The sequence below is a fragment of the Colias philodice genome, chromosome 17, assembly GCF_061535455.1.
Source record: "Colias philodice isolate Cphi_HAF_F1 chromosome 17, ilColPhil1 Martin Lab GWU primary, whole genome shotgun sequence".
NCBI lineage: Eukaryota > Metazoa > Arthropoda > Insecta > Lepidoptera > Pieridae > Colias > Colias philodice.
Genome location: NC_143102.1, coordinates 1511278 through 1536323, shown reverse-complemented (window position 1 = coordinate 1536323; position 25046 = coordinate 1511278). Strand labels below are relative to the sequence as shown.

At 33.5% G+C, this 25046-nt stretch overlaps 3 protein-coding genes across 3 annotated transcripts; all 3 read left to right on the top strand.

Moving 5' to 3' along the window:
* The first annotated feature begins 5444 nt into the window (after nucleotides 1-5444).
* On the top strand, nucleotides 5445-9574 carry LOC149480828 (UPAR/Ly6 domain-containing protein crok-like). The gene is made up of 3 exons (XM_089705846.1): nucleotides 5445-5599; nucleotides 7672-7877; nucleotides 9149-9574. Exons 1-3 carry the CDS (start codon nucleotides 5545-5547, stop codon nucleotides 9284-9286), a joined length of 399 nt encoding a protein of 132 aa, XP_089561972.1. The 5' UTR covers nucleotides 5445-5544; the 3' UTR covers nucleotides 9287-9574.
* Nucleotides 9575-9817: 243 nt separating this feature from the next.
* LOC149480827 (uncharacterized) lies at nucleotides 9818-11860 on the top strand. Its single transcript, XM_089706089.1, has 3 exons — nucleotides 9818-9922; nucleotides 10550-10770; nucleotides 11320-11860. Exons 1-3 carry the CDS (start codon nucleotides 9874-9876, stop codon nucleotides 11470-11472), a joined length of 423 nt encoding a protein of 140 aa, XP_089562215.1. The 5' UTR covers nucleotides 9818-9873; the 3' UTR covers nucleotides 11473-11860.
* A 1184-nt stretch (nucleotides 11861-13044) lies between these two features.
* Nucleotides 13045-16723, top strand: mtsh (mitoshell). Its single transcript, XM_089706149.1, has 5 exons — nucleotides 13045-13159; nucleotides 13230-13320; nucleotides 13489-16132; nucleotides 16204-16347; nucleotides 16424-16723. The coding sequence occupies exons 1-5, from the start codon at nucleotides 13045-13047 to the stop codon at nucleotides 16655-16657; spliced, it is 3228 nt and encodes a 1075-aa protein (XP_089562275.1). The 3' UTR covers nucleotides 16658-16723.
* Nucleotides 16724-25046: the final 8323 nt, after the last annotated feature.

Here is a 25046-nt window from a genome sequence, read left to right as displayed (position 1 = left end):
TATTTTGTTTTACTGGTATTAAAATAGTAATTACCTACCTACGATTAGATAGACAAGATCCTACAGTAAAGCAAAAACGACACACACTACTGTACTAAAATTTTTAAATAATATATTTTTTTTTACGAGTACAACCCCTATTTCCTAGGAGTTACCAAAACTCTTTACTGTAAGCTATAGCTTTTAGCACAGTACAACACTAGCATTAGGGGATGCGAATAACCCTGTGGAATAACCTCACAAAAGTGACAACACATAGGTAATTATAATAAGTATTAGAAGTACTTATAAAAACCAGAATAAGTCCTAGAAGATGTTACTGTTTAATTACGGTTTAGTTTACCAAATTACAAGTAAATTGTAAATGACACGCGATAGTTCTTTGATGTTTCTTAACGATTAAAATTTGTCTTCTAATTAAAGAATTTAAGGCTTCAGGCTTTTGATAGGCCAATTCCATTCATCCTTGATTATAAAGGGACAAACAATTAATTAGTTGAATACTGTGTAGTTACGTATAAAGTCTCATCAAAATCCATCGTAGGTAGAGATCACTTTTTTATAGAAAATGTACTTAAATATAATCCAACAATAAAACAATAAGGACAAAAAATAATTGAGGATATTTTAGAAAACATCAATATTGATTTATCGGAAGAACTTTAGAAAGCTGTTCTGTAATATCAATGGTAGCTACAAGTTTTTGTTTGTATGTGTTACTTTTTTGTCATGTAAAAACATACAATATAACGCATTTTTGGTGGTTTCAGGATATGAAGATAGGTACGAAGGATGGCTGCCAGTCACAATTTGCGAGATCAGCGGATACGGCGTCAACGGTAATACAATTTACTTTAATAATGCCGTCTGAGAGCAAAAGGTCGGTGACTTCCACATGGGATTTATTACATAGGAATTTTGACATGTGACTGCCTTTTGTGGTTCCTTATTGATGAGAATATTAACTTTCCGGTACTTTAAAAATCAAAACTACTCAATATTGATAGCGATGTATGTGTTGCACGGGGTAATTTAGAGAAACGAGTAACTATCTCCTCCTCCTCCAAAATTATAATATTCGCAGTATATTATTATTAGTCTGTGATATTAGTGTGATATTAGGAATAAATGAAATTAATATTAGTTAGCTATGTGAGTATATACATAAGTATCTAAATAGCAAACTGAAAATCAGTTTATTAGCACGAAGCAAAAACAAAAAAAGCAAAAGGATTCTGTAAATTACCTAAGAATTCGATGGTATTTGGGTATTTCAGATTTAGCAAACATGGAGAATATTTAATTTATTTTAGTGACATCTGGCGGTATGTCATCCAATTAATTTTTTAACATACTTTGATATTGATTAGAACGCCCTCTAGTGTGCAGTGGACTTAAATTTAACCCATGTAACGTTCATGGTAATGGTAACTTATAAATTTTGCAATTGTAATTATAAATGGACGACTAACTATATAATAAGCACATTGGTGATAAAATTGATCAAGTGCGGTACTTTAAAAAATGGTTACTTTAGAATTAATGAAGACTAAATATTATATACTCACTGCCAAATTATTATTGTACAATTTACTTTCAATACTTACATGAACTGAAGACAGACAAAAGTACTACACTGCTGAGAATAGTGTTTTGTTTAGCACTAGTATGTGTATTCATTTTGCGCCTGCAGCTATCTTTAAGTACTGTAGATTTGCTTATTCTCTTTTAACAGGCGCAATAAATTCGTTCTTGCCAATTTTGTGATTCTCGATAATGAACGAAAATGTAATTTTTCATTAAGCGACTAGTAAAGTTGGTTACAAACTGACTGAGTAAACAGAATTACCGCAGTATATAACACTCATTCATTGAATCTAGGATACAAAAGATAACTAGATTATTTCGGTTCTAATACTGGGCAGGTACCTAGAAAGAGGACAAGTGCAAAGGAAACATTAATAAAGGTTAGTGATGCGTTTAATTGAATTTATACTGTTGTTGATTTCATAGGATTTGTGATGATGTAGTTTGTTTCAAGTTGAATCGATATGAACGAGAGAACAATATGTCTCGAAGGACCAATTCCCAATTTCATTTCAGGTTGACTGACCCAGCCTAACAAATACATCCGTTCTTAATTGTTAGTACGTACGTGGAGAATACGTAGGTATAGGTATATGTGTCTTAATAAGACCTTTCTCGACGTTATACATATAAAACAATATAGAAGCTAGGCTCTGTATACGTATTAATTAGGTACGAAATGCCACTTTATTTTATTTATTTATTTTATTTATTTATTTCTTTATGTCAGGCAGCATTGCCCATATATTGTTAGTAGTACTTAATTCTAATGTTAGTAAAACTACATATACTTATTTTTAGATTTTAGAGTTACAAGCCATTTTTTATTGATAAAATTATGTACATTATTGAGAACTTTATGTACACGAAGAATTTTTATTAAAGACTAGCGGTCCGCCCCGGCTTCGCCCGTGGTTACATATTTACGTTTTCTCTACATAAAAACCATCCTCGTACTTCAAGGAATATAATAAAAAAATAATTATCGAAATCGGTTCAGCCGTTCTCGAGTTATGCGCTTACCAACACATTTTGCGATTCATTTTTATATATAAGAAGATTTAGGTACCTTTGAAGACATGTGTCTTAGGTTATGGAGCTATCATTATGCAATTCACATTCACGTTTTACCTCAATAGCTTCCAATTGCCTGGGATTACGAGAGGCACAATACAATATGTTCCAAAGATAGAAAACACGTGATGTTATGATTGTTATTGATAACGTAGGTCTATTGTGAAGCTGGAATATTTTTAAGGGATATACCTATCATCCTATGTAAGATTTTGCTAAGGACATCAATATTCATATGATACGGCGAAATATGTATAACTACCTCCGTTTTATACTATCGATCAATGTGAGATGTAAATGGTCCAGCTCCTAACATCGTCATGGTCGTTATTAGCGGGAAAATTTAAATATATCTATAGTTGTGCTACTTATGGACATGTTTTTTTTTAGTTGATTTTTGCAAAATTCTTCTAATATTGTCAACATGAAAGCATATGGGGATGGATGGATACTAGAGCTCATGTAGCAGAATAACGCATCAGCTGCAGAAATACTTGTATTTTCCCTTGTTTTTCCGTATAAATTACTTTGCTCACCACACTCAGCTTCATCTTATTTTAAAGTTAAATAGATCAGGTGGCAACCCTATCTCTAGTAACGCCTTACGGAAATGTGCACTTGACACGAGATCTAGGGAGATAGGGCAGCTGATTGCAGGAAGCTGCTCCCCTCCTGTCTCCTGTTGTACCTGATTATAGGTCATCAGTAGCAGGTATGTGCACTAGCTTGCGCAACGGATTTGTTTGTGAATTAGAGCTTAATTTTTATGATTTGAGGTATAAGTTACAGCAAATGCCGCAGCAGCCGATGGTTAATGGTTAAACTATGTTATGACGATTGAAGAGCGATCAAAGAAGTCTAATTGAATAAATAAATGTTTTAGCTTGAGATTGAGTTTGACCAGAGGCCAGTAGTAGCTCAGTGGTGCTGGTCTTCGACTTCGAAAGGTCGGAGGTTTGAAGCTAATAGAGGATGAAAACGACAAGTTGCTTTTTCAATTTATCTGCTCTATTTTTCTATTGCTTATTATTTCGAAGGGAAGGAAAAATAGGGAGATCACAGGTATATATCGTAGAATAAAACACCGTCTGCTAATTTACATTTGGTCAGGGTCGTGGATTATGGTATAATCCATCATAGGAGCACCTATATTTAGTTATTATATTATATTTTATGAAAGCAGGGCAACCCTAATTACCCATCCAGCGGTACTTTAAGTAATAATTCAATCATCTATACTAATATTATAGCTGAAGAGTTTGTTTGTTTGTAAATCTCAGGAACGGGTCCGATATGAATGATTAATAAAAGTTTCGGCATTTTACTTCGTTAGATACTTAGATAAAAAGAGCTGATACTTTGGGATCTTGGTGAAGTAGGTATCCTATACTCTTTTACACGGCTCATAAGCAGAGCGTTGAGGTAGTGCTCTACTCTCGCCTTACAGAAATCAATACATAGATTTTTTGAACTAAAAGGGTCTACCTATTTTTAAATTGTGAAAGAATATATTCTCAAACGGGATTTGAAACCGCTTCCTTCGTTATACCATATAACTGATAACATATAACTGATAAAAATTTAAAATAAAATTATAAATAAAAATAAATTTAACTGCACATTAGTTACACTCTCAAACTTTCAAGGTTAACAACACTGATTAAAGTTTTTTTTTTATCAGAACGTCCGGTGGTGGTTAGGTCTGATTAAAATGATCTGGGTTTGAGGTATAAAGTCCTCGTACCTATATTATTACGATATATCAAAATTTCAATGCCTTTAAAACCTATTTCCTCTTTACAAATTCACAAAATATGATCGTCACTCCAATATTCAAATGCCCTTTTCACAATTGCCCGAATTCAAAAATTTCATAGTGCCTCAACAAATTTGCTTATGAGCTCTCTAATAGAAATGAGCGGTAAAAGCTAGTAAATATAGATAAAAGAGTCATTAGCCTAACAGCTCATTCGAGCAGACAATAGTGGGTGGAGCTGAATTGACTTACAAACATTCATTTATAAGTTCTATTATCAATGCTATAACGTAAAAATAATATTTGAGAGTATTTTAACAACCCTTTAGTAATTCTTGGTAATAGAATAGAATCCTGTCAAATAAGGTTTATTAAACGACTGATCTATCACAATCAATGAGCAATGTTCATCGCACATTATATTTCAGAATTTTCAGCGGGTTTGAAGTTTGAAGTTGAACAATATTCTGGCAAAGTAGTCAATGATAAGTAGGTATGGTAGGTACTTAACACTATGACAATCTTCAACTGATCAATATAATCTAATCTTAAAAACTGCAGCTCATGAAATCGATAGATAGAGTTCTATAAATCTTTACTAGATGATGATGATACATTTATACGCTTTCCTAAATTTTTATTTCTTGTGTTGCTTTTTATTTCGTGTGTGTGTGTGATCTTACAGCTAGTATAGAAATGTAAAGATATTATTTCAACAATAAGCTGAACCCTGAAAAGATTAAAGAAATCTTATTATCCCAAGTCAATTTCCCTAAACTCTACAACACTGTCATTATGAGGTGAATATAAACGAATTCGTAATGTCTACTGATAAATTAATATAATAATATTATGATATAAACCCAGTCCCTATCTCGCCACACCCCTGTTCCCCTGACACAAATATCTCAAACGCAGGAACCCAGCGGGACTCAAACAGGATCCAGTTTTGAAACGAAAAAATTATCGATACCACAATATATCAAGTAATTTCCTTACAGCAATTGAATAAGTGTACTCCGCGGTACATTTAGCCGTAAACGTGCCGTCGTCTAGTTTCAGTTAGTGTGGAGCTGTGAGCGGTGTTGTAGTTCGGTACAAACTGGTATCATCCTGCCGTAACCACTATGGGAGTAGCCTGGGTGTGCGTGCTCGTCGTTCTTTGTAGTATCTTCCAGCAAGGTTTGTGAATTCCGGTGTTGCTTTCAATGCACTTTCTTCGACCAGTTTGTTAAAGATTGAGATGCTTTTCGATTGTGTAACCTTTTTCGCATTGTCCCCTTATTTAAATGATATAATATATCAATTTCATAAAAATTAGATGACAATGAATATTGATAGATTGCAATTAAGATAAAAAATAAAAAAGCAATAAATGAGATACATAGAAAAGTTGTTGCTGAGAGCTTTCAAGTTCAGTGTGTAAAATTAATATTTAGTCAATATGTTGTAACATTTTAGCACTGCTTTTAGTATCTTTTAAAAAATAATATATGAAACAATAATGCCATTGTTTATAATAATTATATTATTAACCAAAAATTTAGAGCATCCACTGCCATTTCCTTTTTTTAGGATACCGAAGTTTATTCGGTCATATGTTTCAATATGATATATTTTACGAAATACGAAATATGGCAAATATGATTATACTTATCCCACGTCCAGAAGTAGGCCATTCAATTTGCTAACCAAAACCATTAGAAGGTTACTCGCGAAAATATTTTTAGGTTTACGGTTCGAGTTATATTGCTTATAATGCGTATAGAAATATTTATAAAATTCGATGCCAAGAACATTCTTGTATCGATTATAAATGCGATCGATTGCACTATTTATTATGAGAGGAGAATTCTTCTTGTTGATTGATTTAATCAACTGTTATATTCACCACATGAGCATTTCTTTCCTTATCAAAAGATCAACTATGGAGTTTCTTGCCGGTTCTTCTCCATAGATACTGCTTTCCGAATCGGTGGTAAATGTTGAACATATGTTATGACGGTTCAAAAATACTTTTATAAGAAGTCTAAATCACACACGGTGAAGATACTATAATATTGATTCTCTAATATACTAGTTACAAATGACCCGAAATTTCCACCAAAATTTCGGGTCATTTGTAACAGGATGGCGGTTCTACAGGGGTCTTAGTACGCAATGACAAAAAGAAAAATGATGGTCAGAACGCTGATACCGGATACCTTAAGATACTGTAATATTTTATATTAGAGAATCTTAACATAAAATATTATAGTACCTATCTTCACCGTGTGTGACGCGCTTAATTGACTTAATTGAAAAATAAATGTTTCAGTTTGAGTTTATCCAAAGCTGCGCTGAAAATGTTTCAGTAATACGTAGATATACACAATATTCATGAATAAAAATAACTTTATTACACTTATAAAAAAAATCAAATCATGAAATGAAACCATTTATGTAAAGTAAGCTATTAGTAAGCTTAAGTATTTCTGCTTATAAATGCGAAAGTGTAGATGGATAGATATTATTCAGTCTGGATAAAATTCAACATAGATATTATATAGAGGTACCTATCATAGCACAAAACATGGAACTTCGTGTACAATTTGTATGTGTCATTAAAAGACCGGCAAACCTCCTGGAACTCTACCAGTGTAATAAGTTTTTATCTTAACAGCAGGTGGGCGTTACATGTTTTGCCAAAAAAAAAACAAATACTTAAATTCTGTTTAAAAAATAAAACTTGATTCATATACACAGGTTGCTTTAAGAAAGTTGTTCTCTTTTAGGATATATATCATTTTGCTTTCATGTAGAAAGTAGTCATCATTTTAAATTGAAACTCTGATGCATGATTACAGATACTGAGATAACGAGACACAACTCCATAAAAATAATTGCAACAGTCTTAAATTTTAATATACAGATTACAGTCTATAATGATAGTATATAAACATCTGAATATCTATAATTTTGTTAACTTTAAACATAAATCTGAATAAGAAAAATTTATTATTTCTGAAATTTATTAGTCTTCAACGGTAGACTGCGAATGTTCGCCAACTGTAAAGCATAAGGTATAGGTATTGCCGGTTGTTTGAGCCTTTTTACAAGCTTAAGCTTAAACTGCAATGAATGATTTCTTTTACTACACTCCAAACACTATTTTTGACACCATTTACTTCTATAATCATTTCCATACATTTTGATGCCATAATACTCAAATTATCTCTATTAGACCTAACTACAAGCACTTTAATCTCCTCCAGGTTTAGCCATCACATGCTACCAATGTAACAGTCACAACGACTCCCGGTGCTTAATGGAGAAGCTCCCAGACTCCCTGCGGCAGCCCTGCGGGCCCAAGGACACGATGTGCAGGAAGATCTCCCAAGTGGTAGAGTTTGAGATGAACGGCATGCCGCCAGACAGCCGTGTGATTAGAGGCTGTGGATGGGATGAGACTAGTTATAAGGTAATTTTTGCTATTTCAATTACAAGAATTATGTTTTGAAGAAACTCAGGTTAAAGTTGCAGAGCGAATGAGGCTGATGATGGTGTCATTTATATATTATGTAAAGTTTTAGTTTTATTATCGATAGATACATATATCTATGTTATATGACTGCAGGGAATGATCTAACATTTCGAACTTCTGGTAGATGAGTTTGCGTAGCAGTATACAAGAGGCAGAAATAGCTCTTGTTTGAATTTGCTCTTGTTGAGTCAGTAAGTTGCTTTGAAGTTGCACAAGGGGAATAATGGGTACTTTGACTATGTAGTAATAATTTCCCTTCACTTAAAGAATCTTCCCAAGAGCATGCAGGATTTTGAATGCTCCAGATATTTCTTTTTTTACGATTCAACATTGAGAGAACAAGATACTACAAGGGTCTACGTCTGTTACTACTGCAATGGTCTAGCTAACTTATAACTAGAAATCCTAGTCTTATCTACCTTTTAAGAGGCTAATACACATATATTTGTTATTAGAATCTAATAATAAAAAGGAAAATCAGACCACTAACCTTAACCTGTGTGGTTGCGATTTAAATATTATCATTTCAACCTTCTGTAGAGTTGGAGAGTTGGTTAAGTGGTTCCCAATACGACTAAAGATATTGTAGTTCGAATTTATTAAGAGACAATGATTATTATTCGCTAAATTGAGATGTGGAAGTGTTAAATATTTAAATAAACAGTCGATCTTATCTTTATTTAAATAATAAAGCAGAATGTAGGACTTTTAGGAGAGATCTAGTTTTTAATATTTTTCTATTATTTTTCCGCCTTGTATGTACTTACGTCGCAATAAATTGATATTATTTTGCATAGGCGAAGAGTTAGTGCAAATTGGTAGAGTTACAAACTAAAAATGTTTTTTAATCAATGAAAGCTGGTTTGGTTGAATTAAGATAACTGTTTTTTGTCTCCAAAATAATATTATGTTTATTAATTAGTTAAAATTTCTTTCTTTGCTCGCATTCTAAACTGCCATTAAAGAGAATGAGGTTCTTAATGCGATGGTATTTTTAATCAAGACAAATAATAATTGAAAGTCATTGATTAGTTCGGTTTTTAACAATTGCAATAACGGTACAGAGATAAAATAACTGTTCTGCAAATCAATCACTATACAATGAGATTAATTCGGGTTATTCATTAAGATGAAACTAGACTTGAATATATAGGTACATCAAAAGAACTCATCAATAAGCTTAATTATTAATCGACCTAACATTTCAGGGTCGTTGCTACCAGCGCTCAGGCTTCGGCGGCAGGCAGGTGGTATGTTCGTGCCTCGAAGACGGCTGCAACTCGGCCTCCGTACCAGTCGGGGCCACCGCCCTCATGCTCCTCACATTTACTATCTTACGGTTCTAACATGCAACACCGTAAAAACCACATATCAACCAATAGAACGCAAATTACTTCCAAACGTAACACAAATCAAAGATAGGTCTAGATGTACAAAACTGTGTTCAAAGATTTATATGTTTATGTTAATACAAACTTGTAAATAGATGTTAGTTACTGACTTACTAGCAACCTCGTGGTAATGTGTTCGCTTAACGAGTAGGTGTTATGTTATGTGCAATATCCACTACAGTTGTAAATGTATAGCTTATTGTTGTGTTTGTATGAGAGTATTTATTAAAAAATGTTTCTTGACACTGCCTTTTATTTTTATGAATACTTGTTATTGTACTAATAAGAATATACCGTCGTAACAGCTGACATCAATATACCCTTGGCGAGCAATTTTCTACTTAACAATTGCCTCACCTTTTAGACTACCTCATCTAACCCGTTACAAATCACATAACAATCTAAATTGATGCATCCGTCTGTAGCAATGAGCCGCTTCCTCCTTACTGCGATGAGTCGATGACGCTGTGTGTAAGTGGTAAGATTTAGCACAAGCTACCATTTCTACCCCACACTTGGGGTGCGGTACATCAGAAAGTGACATGAAGAACGGAGTCGGAGTTATCGTCCTTTTCGGACTTTTTCAATATGGTACGTGACTTTTAGATATTTGATTGAATAAAATAAATTTCACTGAATTAAATGAATATTCAATCTTGTTTTTAGCTTTTTTATTAGATTTTTGCGAGAAATTTTTGTTGTTAGAACGTCACGGTAAAAACAAGTTACATAAAAGATATATTAAGAAATATAGATCGTAGGTATTATGTTTCTGTTACAATAATTTAAATATATGTACTTAGCAACCTTTACAATTTTCCACGATTTAAATCTTACTCATGTTACCACGATTATCTTTTTGCTATTTTATTTTAAACAGGAACATATTTTTTATTGCATCTTGCCTAGAAAGTAGAAAGCGTATTTCTACAAATGATTTTTTTATTTTTATTATATATTTAAACATAACAAACTAACAACTATTTTTAGTGGATAGTAGATACTTCATACTACGCTGGCAAGACAAAAATCCATATCGTCTATTTTTTTGTTTTGAAGATATGTAAGTTTTCTCATCATATACTTACTGATTGTTTGTTGGATATGCCATGAAACATGAACATGAAACAATATCTATTAAATAATAAAAAGATCCATTAATTCTAGTTTCGCAACCTCTTAAATAGAAATCGTTCACTATTGATACAAATCTTTCAGGGCTAGCAATAGTATGCTATGAATGCAACAGTGCTCTCAACTCCATGTGCTCTGCCGCCGTACTCCCAGATAGCCTGAAGAGGAACTGCTCGGACCTGGACAGGGGTGTCACCCACACGCTCTGCAGGAAGATCGTGCAGCATGTGGAACATGAGATCAATGGTCAGATGCCCATGAGCAGGATCATCAGGAGCTGCGGGTGGGACGAATCGCGGTATAAGGTAAATATACCGAATTGGTAGGGAAACTGTTATTTATATTTTTTATTATATGTAAGTACCTATACGTTATAAATTTTTGTTGTTTCAAAATCATAACGGTCAGTTAAGAATTCTGGGCAATAGAAACTAACATTTTTGTGAATATTTTTTTCAAGATTGTAGGTTAGAAGTCAGATTAAAAAGTTGAACAGAAAGTTTCTAGTTCGATTCGCCGTGCAGATAATTAATCAAAATCTAAAGTATCAATCTTATAGTCAAGAATGTTCTAATCGCATACTTAAACTATTTACGTGGAACTAAACTAGATACGTAAACTGTCGATCAGCAAAACAAAACAGATACAGAGATTATAGGATTTTTTAGACCTATATTACCTACCTGAGATATTACAGACTTAGGCATAGGCTTAGGCTTTCCACATCTAAAGCCTAAAATGTAACTCAAAAACTGTGCATGTAACTATGTTGTGGAAAGAAATAAATGATTGAAAAAAAAATATCTATCATCTACACCACTAGCAAATTTGGTCTTCACTGTTTTCTTTCACAGAATACCTGCTACCATCGAGCTGGTTATGGTGGTCGCCAGGAGGTGTGCTCCTGCAGCAAGGATCTCTGCAACGGCTCAGCGCAAATAAGCTCAATACATGGACTAATTACTACTATAGTGTTCATTTTTATCAGCAAATTTGTGATGTTTTAAATTGATTTGTGTCCGATTTTATGAGATTGGATGTTAGAGATTGAAAGCTTTTAACGGATTTAAAACGAGATTCATACGAAATTCTTTTATATATTACAATAAGTTACTAACTATTTCTACTCACGCTCTATAAAATAGTTCCTAACGTCGAGATAATAAGTAACTAGGTTTTAAATCCGTATAAAACTTTTGTTTTCTATATTTTCAAATTGTTATGTCCCAACGTCCAGCTTGCGTTAGTATTGTAAGCACAAGGAAGGAAAAGAAGAAAAGAAAAAATGTATTAAATGGCTCTATGAGGATTAATCACTTATTAAAGCCCTAATGCTGCTCGTTGATTTACATAGATCTATTGTAGGTGCTTAATTAGGAAATAAATAATAAATATACAGTATATTAGATCAATTACATTTTCTTTTACTTTAACCATTATATCAGAATTAATAAAGAGAAGAGGGGATCAAATCAATTTTCTTATGACGTAAATTAAGTTCATCACCTTGCTGATCTTGAAGAGAGTTATAAAATCAATATTGTCTTGTTCTCTATTGTATTTTGTAACTATGCTTCATAAAAATACATAATTGTTTTTTTTCAATGAGTCATTTAATTATTTGCGTAGGTATCTTCATCAATTGACTTTAATAAAACTCTATTTACTGGTAGACTCGAGTATATTTTTATCTTATGAATTTATAAAGCACAAGATGATACATTTTTATTTATTACCTACATAGAAGTATTTGAAATCTCATTTAGCTGGGCGAATATAAAAATAAATAGCATTTACAAAAGATTAACGAAAAAAATATACAATAAATAATTTATTTGTGTATCAGAATATATTTTATATTGTATAAATTCTCCATAGAGGTAAGTATTAATGGGAAGATGGAATAGTTCACAATAGCTTCAGATAAAAAGTAAAAAACCACGTCAAGAAACAAATGAACAGAATCATATGGTAGGTTTCAAATATTTGGCAAGTCACATATTGCTCATTGCACAACGGAGAAAGAAAAACGATCATGAAAATCACTTTCTAAATAAATAAATATATTATAAAATAAGAAATATAGAAAAGTGTCCCTTACAAATCCAAACGGTGTACAAATTTATCATTTATTTTTAAGATTAACGTTTTTAAAAGACCGTAACGCTTTGACAGGTAGAGTTTCCGTTGAATTGGCAATTTATAGTTTTTCAGAATGTACTGATAACCATTAGAACTCTTGGCGAGACTGAAAAAATTCTAAATAAGGTAAGATTGGGAATTAATTTTTCGTTTTACGTCATCATAATTGTAGAGTTGTATAAGCGCATCCAAATGATGTTTCACAGTTAAATGCAAAGTAGTTTAGGGCCGCCTAATAAGGTCTGTTAAGAGTAAAATAAATTGCATAAACATATTTTTCACATTTTGAAAGTAAGCCACCATCTAGATTTCTAAAAATTTCATGTCATGACATCCCATGTTGGTCTGTGTAATCGCAATATGGGCAAGTCTACAAAAGCTCAATTCTTGTACAATTTGGTTTTTATAAATTATGGTTTTCTAGTATTGCGAGCCAAATGCAAGAATATGGTGGTGACAAAACAAATGACCATCGCGAAGCCGCAGACGGGAGAGAAAGAAGTCAAGACAACTTTCATGGGAAACAGTACGCCGTGATACAGAAGAGCTATGGTATTGTTTATCGAATTAATATTGTTTTTATTAAATAGTTTCCTACTATTTGTTTCTAAATTATTTTCAGGTTCAAAAGAAGCTGAGCAAGGTAAAGCAACGTATGGGCGAGTAACTTCTGGCATTTACGAATCGTCGACTCAGCAATATCAAAGCGCACGGTATATTGTTTTCTTTTGTCCACCGTTGGAATGTCTCTTTTTTTTTTTCAATATACAAATAATATCCATATGATTCTGGTACACAGAGATAAATTAATAGTTAATGTTTTATGATAGTATCTTTTCCGTAAATAATAAACATAAATCAAAAATTGAACATTGTTACAGGTATAATAACTCTTCCGTGCCTACATTTAGCTCCCCACCCAATTCTCCGTTAGTGGGCGTGGTTTTTAGCCCCTCATCTCCAAACTACAGCCGATCAACAATGACAGATCATCTCAACGCAGACAGACGATCGCAAAGTTCATGGTCCATCTCTAATCAAGAACCTATCGGTACTGGTGCTAAAAAGAAAATAGTAAAGAGTCACGAAAAGCGAAATACTTATAGCGCCGATCCAAGATACCATGAGAGATATAAAGACTCCAGTACTGAAACTGAACCCAGCAGGAAACAAGATCGAAATCTGAGAGCTGATTCAACAACAAGCCTAGATTTCTTTGCCGAAGGTGAGAGGATGGTATCAGAACTTTGTAACATAGCTGATACAAAAAATGAAAAGATAACACAAAAGACAAACCAACCTGATGACGATAAGAATAAATCGGCTGGTTCTTCGGAAGTTCTGCTGACAGCTTTAGACAAAATTATTATTCACGACCAAATACCTAACCAAATCGTGCAACTAGCGATCGAAGCTTGTACTGATGCTGAAAATATAGCTATTGCTCATCATAATCGACCTTGCTTTAAAAATATCCATTCGATTTGTGCAAAAACTCGCTCGAATGTGCAAAAGCCGGACAGTGCAGTAGCAAACTTACATTCTCAAGGCATTCCCTGGGTAATTAAAAACTTTATATTTTCATTCGTTAGAATATTGGATGGATGGAAGGGTGTCAAAGAATTGCTAAGTGAAAAGCACGATACATTCTCTAGAATTGAAAACAAATATTACAGTCCTAATATTAGAGAATGCTTTGTACAGTGGCAGGCTATTACTAAAGAAATGTTGACGCATATTTATAAAACGTTTAAATGCCTTGATCATGGATTTACTATGGAGCAAAAAAGCTTCACACACAACTATTACGCTACAAATTCTGCAGCCCCGCGGCACCAGAATCAAAGTAAGTTTCAGCCAATAAAAACACACGTGGGTACACCTCGACCAATCAATACTTCTCCACAGCCATACAATGCAGTACAACCGCCTTGGATGCAGAATCAAAGCCAAGCGCCAGTTCAGAGCTTCAATGAAAGTCCATGGCCAACTAGACCTAACGTCAGCTATAAAAAATTTCCTGTTGTACCACCACCGAACGCACAAAACTTTTATCCATTAAATGATCAAGCTGATATTGATTATCAAAAGGTGCAGTATAAATGCGATCCGTACAATGTGAGAGAAGCTAAGCCTCGTCAATCGTGGACAATAACAAACGTACATGACTTTAGATCACTCGAGAATATGTGTCATGCAGATCAAAGGGAACTGTACAACCAGCTCAGACATAAAATGGACGCTGAGCTTGGTAAAGCTCCAGGACAACCTATCTACGGTACATTACCATGTGATATGATGCAAAGAAGAGAAATGGAATTAAGAGCAAAAATGATCCCGTTGAGTCATGTAGAGAAAACTTTAATACCCAGTATGGCTACAGCAGCTGAAATTAAGAATTACGTCCAAAAAAATAATAGCTGCGGTGATACAAAGGATGACGCGGATTTTTTTGCGGCGTGGGGTCAGATGGTACAAAAAGAATCTAACGACTTTTTAACTCATCACACTCACAACATTCAAATTCCATCAAATGTTGTGACGCTCCCAAGTAATATTTCTGGCCCCGTACAATTTATTGATACTGAAAACGATGAGTTCCATGAGATGTCAAAAGTTTATATGAAACCTGGAAGCTACAAAGTGCCAATAAAACCGGCAGATCCTTTATTTCCATTCTTACAAAACAATTCTCAAGATGTTATATATGAAAATATAATCGACGACGTGAATTCTGTAAAACATAAAAGCCAATTCTCGCCTGTTACATTGGCACCTCAACCAAAATATAATTTAGAATCTTGGCCTTGCCTAATGTCACGGCGTACTGAAGATTTATTAAATGAAGAACAGAAAATACGAAATATTATCCCTTCCTTAGAAATGAGAGGTATCGATTGTCTAGATATTTTAAATTCAATGACTTCTGACCGAGCCTGGGAAGCAGCAAAACAATCTGCTCCAAAATTAATGGATTTCCTGCACGACGGGTGTAAATCAGATACAGCACGTTTATATGACGCATTAGGTTTATGTACAATCGATGAATATTCTAATGAGACCAAACAGATGCAATCTCATTTAGAAAGAAACGATGCTTGGCCTTCTAACTCGTCAGCAAATCAGTACACGAAAGCGCAAACGTCTTTATGGGAACACAATACTGTAAAACAGGAATTTAGTCATAACCAAAGTATTTTTAATGAAGACGTCTCAAAATTTTCTGATATCGAACAAAAAGCAAGTGAAATAATGGAAGAAAGTTTAGAACAAATTGAAAGCAAACCTGATGATACTAAGGAAGTAAAATGTCCCAACTTTGATCAATCAGGGAATCATATTAGAGATGACAACCAGAAAAGAAATTGTACAAAATCGAAGGTAGCTATCTCCGGCATGTGGTATCATCCAAAAAAGAAGAAGCCGTTGGCAGTTCCCACTGTTAAAAAGTTTGAAATAATATTGAACAAATTATCAGCTATGAATGAAGCTACATTTATCCAACACGACATGGATATAAAAACGGTAAAGTACAAGACACAATGAGGCTGTTTCATAATAAAAAAATAGTTATTAATAATATATTATTATTTCAGGCCCCCAGGTTTTACGAAGTGGTGAAATATCCTATGTGCTTGCATGATATATTGACGAAACTTAAACATTCATCCTATACAGAAATAGATCAAGTTATACAAGATTTTAGACGCATTTTCAATAATGTTAAGTTATACTTGAAAGTAAAAACTTCCTTCATATTACTTATTTTATTTCTAACATTAAAATATAAAACTAATCATTATGAAATACTTCTAGAGCTATCCGGATACCACGATGAAGAAAAATGTGAGTAAGGTTGCAATTGAATTTGAAAAACTGTTGAATGAGGAATTTCCTATTAAAATGGATACGAAAAAATATTTGGATACTGAAACGAATATACCGGATAACAACAAGAAATCCGAAAAGGAAAATGACTTGAAAAGTAATTTGGATGATAAAAATAAAAACACAAACATTAAACAAAATGAAGACGAAAAGAAAAAGTAAATACTAAATAGAGACAACCGTTTAATTTCTCCGTGTTACTTTTGGTTTTAAATTGATTCAAAGCATATTGGGTATTTCCGGTAATTTTGGAAAGTATTTTTAGTTTTATTTCTATATGTTTATTGCATTAATATTACACAGCTAAGCTTGTAAATTTGTAAAGATAAATACAATTATTATACAATATACAAATCTAATTAATAATTGTCTAAGAAATATCTAGTCAAAATAATTATTTTATGTAAATGTCAGTGTTGTTATCAGAACTAGTAATACATAGGATATACTGTAACGATTAAGTGCTTGCCAATATTTTTTGAAAGGACTTTATTATCTCCTCGAAAAGAGGAACCTAGATTTCATTTCTCTAATTGTTCTTGTCTTCTTTTCTTTCATCATTAGATTTTAATTTCGTTTTATACTTATTATACTCATTGTTGTATTTCATTTTATTATTCGTTCACATCGTTAGACTAGTTGATTTCAACAGGAAAATCAAATTTATGTTTCCTTTCAACATTCGAGTTTTTTGCTTTATGGTTCATTCGTTCGAAAATAAAATATCTTCTCTGCAAACCGACAAATATTTTTATATGTTTATCTGTGATGTATATTTAGGTAAAAGTTGGAATTAAATCACAACGTACGCTTAATAAGTTTTATGTTTAACGTAATTGTAAATAAAAAATAATAGATTAAAAAATAGCTTATTTTCTTGGCTTCTCATAACGTCGCCTCGGGTGAAATAGATTATCAATAAATAAAAACACCCTAAGATGGAATTTAATTTAATTATCTATGAAGCTTTTGTTAAATGCATTAAAATGTCTTTCCTTAGCCTTTACCGTGTCAAAAAAAACAGTTTTCTTGCAATGATTTTTTATGTTTGCTGTGTTCGTTGGTATTCATTATTTTTTTAATAGTTTTTGATTGAATTTTACCTGCCATAGAAGATAAGTGAATTCTCATTGACGTCAGTTTTGGTGTTGTTTCGTTTGTACTCATTGTTGGAGCGTTTAGGTTGAACAAAATTTAAAAATTGTGTATAATGGCGTCCACTTGAGCTAATTTTAAGTATTCATTAAGTCATGATTTTATTATTTAACTTATTTATCTAAAATTATGGCAAGGAACTCGTACGATAATAAATGAGTGTTTTATATTTGGCGTTTTATTACTGTAAAAACTCACAACAAACTTTAATTATGCCAATGTCCTAGAAGCAAAAAGATCATCGTCATGGGCTATCGTAATGCTTTTTGACCTAAACCCTAATGGCCTTTATCTCTGTCGCATTATGGGCTGATGATAATAAAACACTTTCAACCAAAATTTTAAAAACAGTGCCTCTGTGTCTCTACCACAGAGTGTCTCTACCGTGTCCGTGATACTGCATGTAGGTGATATGTATCGTGAATCGTGATGATAATGTTCCAAATGTAGCCTGTACATCGTGTAGGTATTTTATCAACGGTTCATGTATCACAGTGGAGTAGGTAAACACTAAAAAGTACAACAAGAAGACCCTGTACAAACTTAACCCATTGAGCCCCGAACGGCCCGATCGGTCCACGACACAATAGATTTTCTATTGTGTCTGTGATTCCGGGGCCTGAGTTATTAATTATAATTTTTACAGATGGACACAAGTGACAAGGCACGCCTATTCCTTTTCGAATAAAGTACAACAACTTTATTGTAAACTGTAAACATTCTTGCCCTGATAGTAAATTTATGAGAGCAATTTAAACCGTAAAAATGTGACGAATTGATTTCATCATTTAAACAATAACCGCTATCACTTCCTGAATTATTATTATAAATACGCAATAAATAAGTTTTCCAAATACCTATGCGAATTCATAAAATTAGAACAAAAAAACTTTTCCTATCAACTTTCGAACTATAAAAAATTAAAAACAGATAATTTATTGTTTTATCTTTTCCGTGGAACACGTTCATAAATAGGTCTTTTTTTAATTGCATCTTATTATAGATATTATATCACATTTTTTGTGATTATGATATAGATATATTCATTATCTGAGGAGCCTAGCCTACTAACCGTCATTTTTAACGAACATTATTATCTACTGGAGCTGAATCTTGAGATGTGAGATGATGAATTTTTAAGTCTATAAACATAAACCATTCATAATTTTAGAGTAACTTTACATGTAAAGTAAAAGTCCACAATACATGTTTATTGTTTATCTTATATTATCGCACTTTAGTCTTTATCGCATATATTTTTATGGTTGCCTGGAAGAGATTGCTTTTAAGCAATAAGGCCGCCTATTGTATACTTTCCAATTTTATGTATTCGTTTATTTTAAACTCCTGATAAATGTACAATAAATAAATAAAAATAAATAAAAATTTTATGCAGATGAAAAAAAACTAGTACTTAACTCATTCATGTGAAAAAGATTCTAATAAGAACATATTAGCATGTCTGGTGCACTACATACAAAAGACGATTAATGCCATCCGTCTACCAATAGATGCCGCTAAGTGTATCATTTTAACCAGCAAGAAACAAAATTAGATTTAATTGCAATTTCATTGCTTTTTATAATTTTTTACATACTTTTGTAAATGGAACCTACCTATTTAATTTAATTTTCACTCGATTTTAACTAATTTTACAGAAAAGTTTATATTCAAAACAACGCCATCTCATGAAACTACTATAAACAAGTTATTCTCCTCCGATTTGGCGATGCTAAACGAATACTAGATGGCACTAAGACGTTTTTACGTTACTTTTCACGTTTTTAACACAGACTAATAATAATATCACAGACCACAGACTAATAATAATATATGTACTACGTTTTTAATACATAACCTCATTGCCTTTGCAGTACCTATAAAAAATATTGTAAATGGGTTAAAGCCGTTATTAATTATTACTAACTGCGTTCCTGTAGCGGCTTATATTAGGTAGGTACCTAGTGTATTGATCGTTTTCATACGAAAAATGAATTGTCGGAAAACTTGCGAGATTGTGTGAATATTTGATTGCAAGATCTCATTACAAAATAATATACATAATACAACCTATACTTAAACCGTAGTAAGTATATTATTTCTAGTCACATTTAATTATAAGTATATAAATTATAAATAAATATTAAAGGACAATATTACACAAATCGACCTAGTCCCACAGTAATCTCAATTAAGGCTTATGTTGTGGGTACTATAGTCTGTACACTATAAGCTTAGATGTATAATCTAAGGGCGTATTCAGAAAGAAAGCTTGAAACTTATAAGCGCTTATAAGCGCTTATCGGCGCTTATAAGCGCTGGTAACCCGCGCAGGAAAATATATGAACATGCGCTTATAAGCGCTGATCGGCGCCGACAAGTTTGTTGTAACTTGTTGGAACTTGTCGGCGCCTATCAGCGCTTATAAGCGCATGTTCATATATTTTCCTGCGCGGGTTACCAGCGCTTATAAGCGCCGATAAGCGCTTTTAAGCGCTTATAAGTTTCAAGCTTTCTTTCTGAATACGCCCTAAGACTATAAGAATTGCTTTTTGACAGCTCGACGGGTGATACCAGAAGTGATGTTCAAAAGATTATCGATTGTGATACCATTTCAATTATAAATTAAAAATATTATCATAAATCGAATCAGGTACGTAAATAATAATTACAACGTAAACTTACTAATAAGATATGTAATAATAAGACCACATATCTATGCATTGTATGTTAAAACTAAACTAAACTAATATTTTATTATTTATTGGTTTCTATCTTACAATTTGGTTGTCTTTACGTTTAAATTATATAACATAATAGAAGAGTTATTCTGCATCGGATATATTTTACAGAGTATTTCTATCGATTATTATAATCTATCGACCCATCATTGAATAATTCTGTGTAGACATCACTAAGTGGGCGGGACCTGTCCATGAAGAACGATAATTATTTGTATGACATTTTAACATAGACAATACAATCCTTCATAGGCGTGAAGCTGTCAAAAAACAAATAATATAATGGACAGAGTATAGACGATGATAAATATAATTTAATATTTTATAAATACATATATAGATAACACCCAGACCCAAAAACACCATAATCAAGTTCATCACACAAATATTTGCCCTGACCGGGGATCGAACCCGGGACCGTCAGCTCAGTAGGCAGTTACTTTACCTCTGCGCCAACCGCGTCGTTAAGAATATCAAGAAATCATCATAATGATAATAAATCGAAACTGTCTTCATCTCCGGCTCGCCTTCACCGGCCGGTCGGAGTGAAGCCTGACGAGGACAGGACCCCCACCTCTGGCTTGCCTTAACCGGCCGGCCAGAGTGGAGTCGCGAGAGCTTTTAGCTCGAAGGGTGGATGCGAAGCGTAAGTGGCGAGTGGGCACGTGATGCTGGACCCTCAGGGAGCGCGTGATCGTAGTTTAAAGTCCAGGGACGCCTCTCCACCCTTAGCTGCTCACAATATGTTGCCCCCTTGTCGCACTTTTGCAGCGACTTATTTCGGGGGCCCATACAGTGAGAGGGCGAGTCACCACCTGCCAACATATTTTTACTTTATTTTAGTAGAAAGGCAGGTGCCATAGTTTCCCATAGTCCTCAGTACCAGTCCATTTAGCATCCCAATCCATAGCCCAATCATTAAATTTCCATACCCTGCAATAGTCCTACATCGGCCGCGGACTGCCCAGGGCTGTATCTCTATAGTGCAGTCATGGGCAGGCTGCGGCTGGTGTCCCACAACACATTAAAATTCTCGAAAGGGCCTCTGCGTGTTGGATCCGTGTCCCCACGTAAGCCTTCCAAAGATCCGGGTACTGTCCTTCTGGTGGTACCCGAGTATTATGGAAATGAGAAACATAAATCGAAACTAAAGTTAAATACCTACCTACGTCATCTTGTTTTATTTTCTAAATAATCCTATCAGATTACCTTTATATGAAGTATGAACCAAAAAGTTTTGAGATTTAAACCGTAGAAAAGGTTTTGAATGATCCTTTGCGTTTTTTTTCTTTATGCGCCTAAAATTAAATATTTCGACATCGATTCCCATAAGAATGAAGTATTTTCCCGTTATAAAAAGTAGCCTATGTTCATCAGGTAGGTATAATTTTTGCTTCGAATGGTGAAATAATTTTTCAAATCAATCCAGTAGTTTCGGATCCTATCCAATACAAACAAACAAACAATCAAATCATTTCTGTTTTGTAGATAAATACGAAAGTTACTCCGTCATAGTAGGACAAAATAGAAAATAGTGGGACCACGAGAAAATAGGTATTCCCGCACGCGTCTGAACCGATTTTGACGGAAATTTCGATATACATATTACATACACGGTACATACATACATACGTTAACATACCTACGTTGAAAAAGGACATCTCAATTTTGTTGCATAAATATTACTTAGTTGGATTCAAGGTGTAGGAACAGGGATTGAATAAGGCACACGGTTGAAGCCGTAGAATGAAAGTTGGTAATTTATAAGATTAATTTATTGTAAAATAAACTACTTCATTTTACTTAAACATATTCTATTTATCATTCATTGACTTATCATAAACTTTTGAGTCTAGTTAGGTACTAGTACCTATTATGTGAAAATTTTGAAAAAAAATGTTTTCTTTAGGAAATTATTAGCATATTACCTTGTCTTGTCATTAATTTATTTACCTACTTGGTAATAATCGGTCGAACACTTGTTTAAAATTTATTTTCCTTGTCTTTTCCAGGTAATCTAAATTATTTAATTATTGCAGTAGGTAATTAATTCATTTCGGCTTGAACAGACAAGGCCATTAGGTGAAGCGAGATTGCCAAATATGGGTGATCTGTAGATTGCCGTCCTGCTGTCGAGCGTTCGCGGTACGGACGCCGCGCTGTTGCCGCACCGTGCATTTTGTATGAAAACAAACGACCGGCCGTGCGCCGTACGACAAACGCACAGCTTCGGCACTGTAGCGACTAGCGGTCCGATACGAAACGCATAAATTGAAAGAGCCATAAGTGTTGGAACAACATTCCACCACCATTTAACCAGTTTAACAAATATTAATAATTTTCGTTTCCAATACCGGAGACATATTGCACGCCTCATAAGCGAAGCGTTGAGGTGGGTACTACTGTCACTTCGCGCAAAACATCATTTTTCAAACTTAAAATGTCTTTATGTATCATACATTGCACTTGTAAGATAATACATACACACACATATTAAGAAAAAACACTATTTTTAACGTTCATGATATTTTTGATGTCATTTTTGTTATTTAAACTAGTTAAAAAACAGTTTAAAAAAGTTCTGTCTTGGACGTCCGTGTGTCTGTATGTGCGGATCCTTTTTCTTGTTAACACGATAGCGACCGAAATACTTTACTAATCGAGTCTTTTTTTTTTCTCTTACGCTTGAGTATGCTCAGGAATAGAACCCTTTCATTTTTCAGGGTCTGATTCGATGTGGTTTAATTGTTATTAAATAAACAAAAATAATAATTAATAAATAATTATTAAAAAAAAATTATGAGGCGTGCACTTTTGGATTTTCCAAACTATTTTAAAATCCTGTTCTAACCCTGCATTTGTATCGAATTACAGTTTACACATAAACTTTAATTAAATATTTATTTTATTTACTGGTTATAATATAACATAACATTATATAGACCGTTATTTTCTGCCTATTTATCATTATAATTATAAACATTGTAAGTATATGTTAACGGAAATGTATGTAATCCGTCATTGTATAAAATTCCCAGGAAATGTATATGTAATTCCTAAAATCGCATGGAAATGTGTGAAATAAATTATTTTATAGTACACATTTCCTAGGAAATCCATACATTTCCTAACTAACAGTCGGAAATGTAAAACATCTAAGACATTGGAAGGTACGCGGGACGAGGGGTATGTATGTCGCAATCGGATTGTATAATCCGCCGAATTACAAACGGCCGGCATTTTGTAATATGCCGAAAATTCGTAATCAGAATTTTTTGGTTTGGATAAGGGGGTGGGTTAGGTTAGGTTCGTGTTTTTTAGAACTAAACAGAAATAGGAGCCCCACGAAGTGGGGCTCCGTCGGCTCGCGACCGTCTTTTTGTAGAATGTTTGAAAAAGACGAATTTCGGCATATTACAAAATGCCGGCCGTTTGTAATACGGCGGATTATATAATCCAACTGCGACATGTACACGGGGACAGCAGGACGAGGGGACTGATTACCTTAAGGACGCTGTGAAAAATGTCAAATTTTCGTCGGCGCCATCTTGGATTTTGGTTTTAACCTCATATTCGTTAATAGCTACCCCAAAAACCATGAAAATGACACCCATGACGAAAAGATGTAAAATTTTCGTCGGCGCCATCTTGGATTTTATTTTTGACCTCATATTGGTTAATAGCTACCCCAAAAACCATGAAAATGACACCCATGACGAAAAGATGTAAAATTTTCGTCGGCGCCATCTTGGATTTTAGTTTTGACCTCATATTAGTTAATAGCTACCCCAAAAACCATGAAAATGACACCCATGATGAAAAGATGTAAAATTTTCGTCGGCGCCATCTTGAATTTTATTTTTGACCTCATATTGGTTAATAGCTACCCCAAAAACCATGAAAATGACACCCATGACGAAAAGATGGCAAATTTTCGTCGGCGCCATTTTGGATTTAAGTTTTGTCAAATTGCTTTACCCCACCAATCCGTTCAACAACCCATAAAAAAAGAGGATCTCAGTCAACATAATTTTTAAAACATAATTTTAAATTACAAATAACTGGAATATGAAACTTATACAGTTTACTCTTATAAAGTATCAAATATTTCAAATCACGAAAACGACAGTATACGCACAATAATCTTTTTCTAATTCGTTTTTATTTTTGGGACAAGGAGCGATACACCCGTCCTTCCAAGAGCGCTTCTGAGCGCGGTCTGACGACCCGCGAGAGCAAAATGTATGAAGAAATCGACAAGTATTTTTAATTTAGCTTATAATTGAAATAAAATTTTGATTTAGATACAAAAAAATTATCACAATCTATAAAGGACTATATATCCCTCAATAATTTATAGGTAAGAAGATAGATAAGGCTTTTAATTTTCTTAAAAGTGTACCGGTTTAGACCCCATTTTTTTGCATTTTATGCGATCATTGTGCTGGGAAAATCGTATTTCAGTGACAATTTTGTATGACGTCGTACAATTTTTATAAGATGATCGTAGAACTGAATATATTATCTTTAAATTAAGATATTACTTTGTTCTCACGTGTAAGTGCTTTGAGTTAAAATTGTACCGTAAAATAGCGGTTTTTGTTAAAAAACTGTTATAGCACCCTTAAGGACGCTGTCACAAATCTGCGTTACTC

Coding starts and splice junctions, on each gene's coding strand:
- LOC149480828 (XM_089705846.1), top strand. CDS start 5,545: ATGGGAGTAGCCTGGGTGTGCGTGCTCGTCGTTCTTTGTAGTATCTTC. Junction 5,600..7,671: donor TTGTAGTATCTTCCAGCAAG/GTTTGTGAATTC, acceptor AATCTCCTCCAG/GTTTAGCCATCACATGCTAC. Junction 7,878..9,148: donor GGGATGAGACTAGTTATAAG/GTAATTTTTGCT, acceptor CTAACATTTCAG/GGTCGTTGCTACCAGCGCTC.
- LOC149480827 (XM_089706089.1), top strand. CDS start 9,874: ATGAAGAACGGAGTCGGAGTTATCGTCCTTTTCGGACTTTTTCAATAT. Junction 9,923..10,549: donor TTTCGGACTTTTTCAATATG/GTACGTGACTTT, acceptor CAAATCTTTCAG/GGCTAGCAATAGTATGCTAT. Junction 10,771..11,319: donor GGGACGAATCGCGGTATAAG/GTAAATATACCG, acceptor TTTCTTTCACAG/AATACCTGCTACCATCGAGC.
- mtsh (XM_089706149.1), top strand. CDS start 13,045: ATGCAAGAATATGGTGGTGACAAAACAAATGACCATCGCGAAGCCGCA. Junction 13,321..13,488: donor CAGCAATATCAAAGCGCACG/GTATATTGTTTT, acceptor ACATTGTTACAG/GTATAATAACTCTTCCGTGC. Junction 16,133..16,203: donor ACGACATGGATATAAAAACG/GTAAAGTACAAG, acceptor TTATTATTTCAG/GCCCCCAGGTTTTACGAAGT.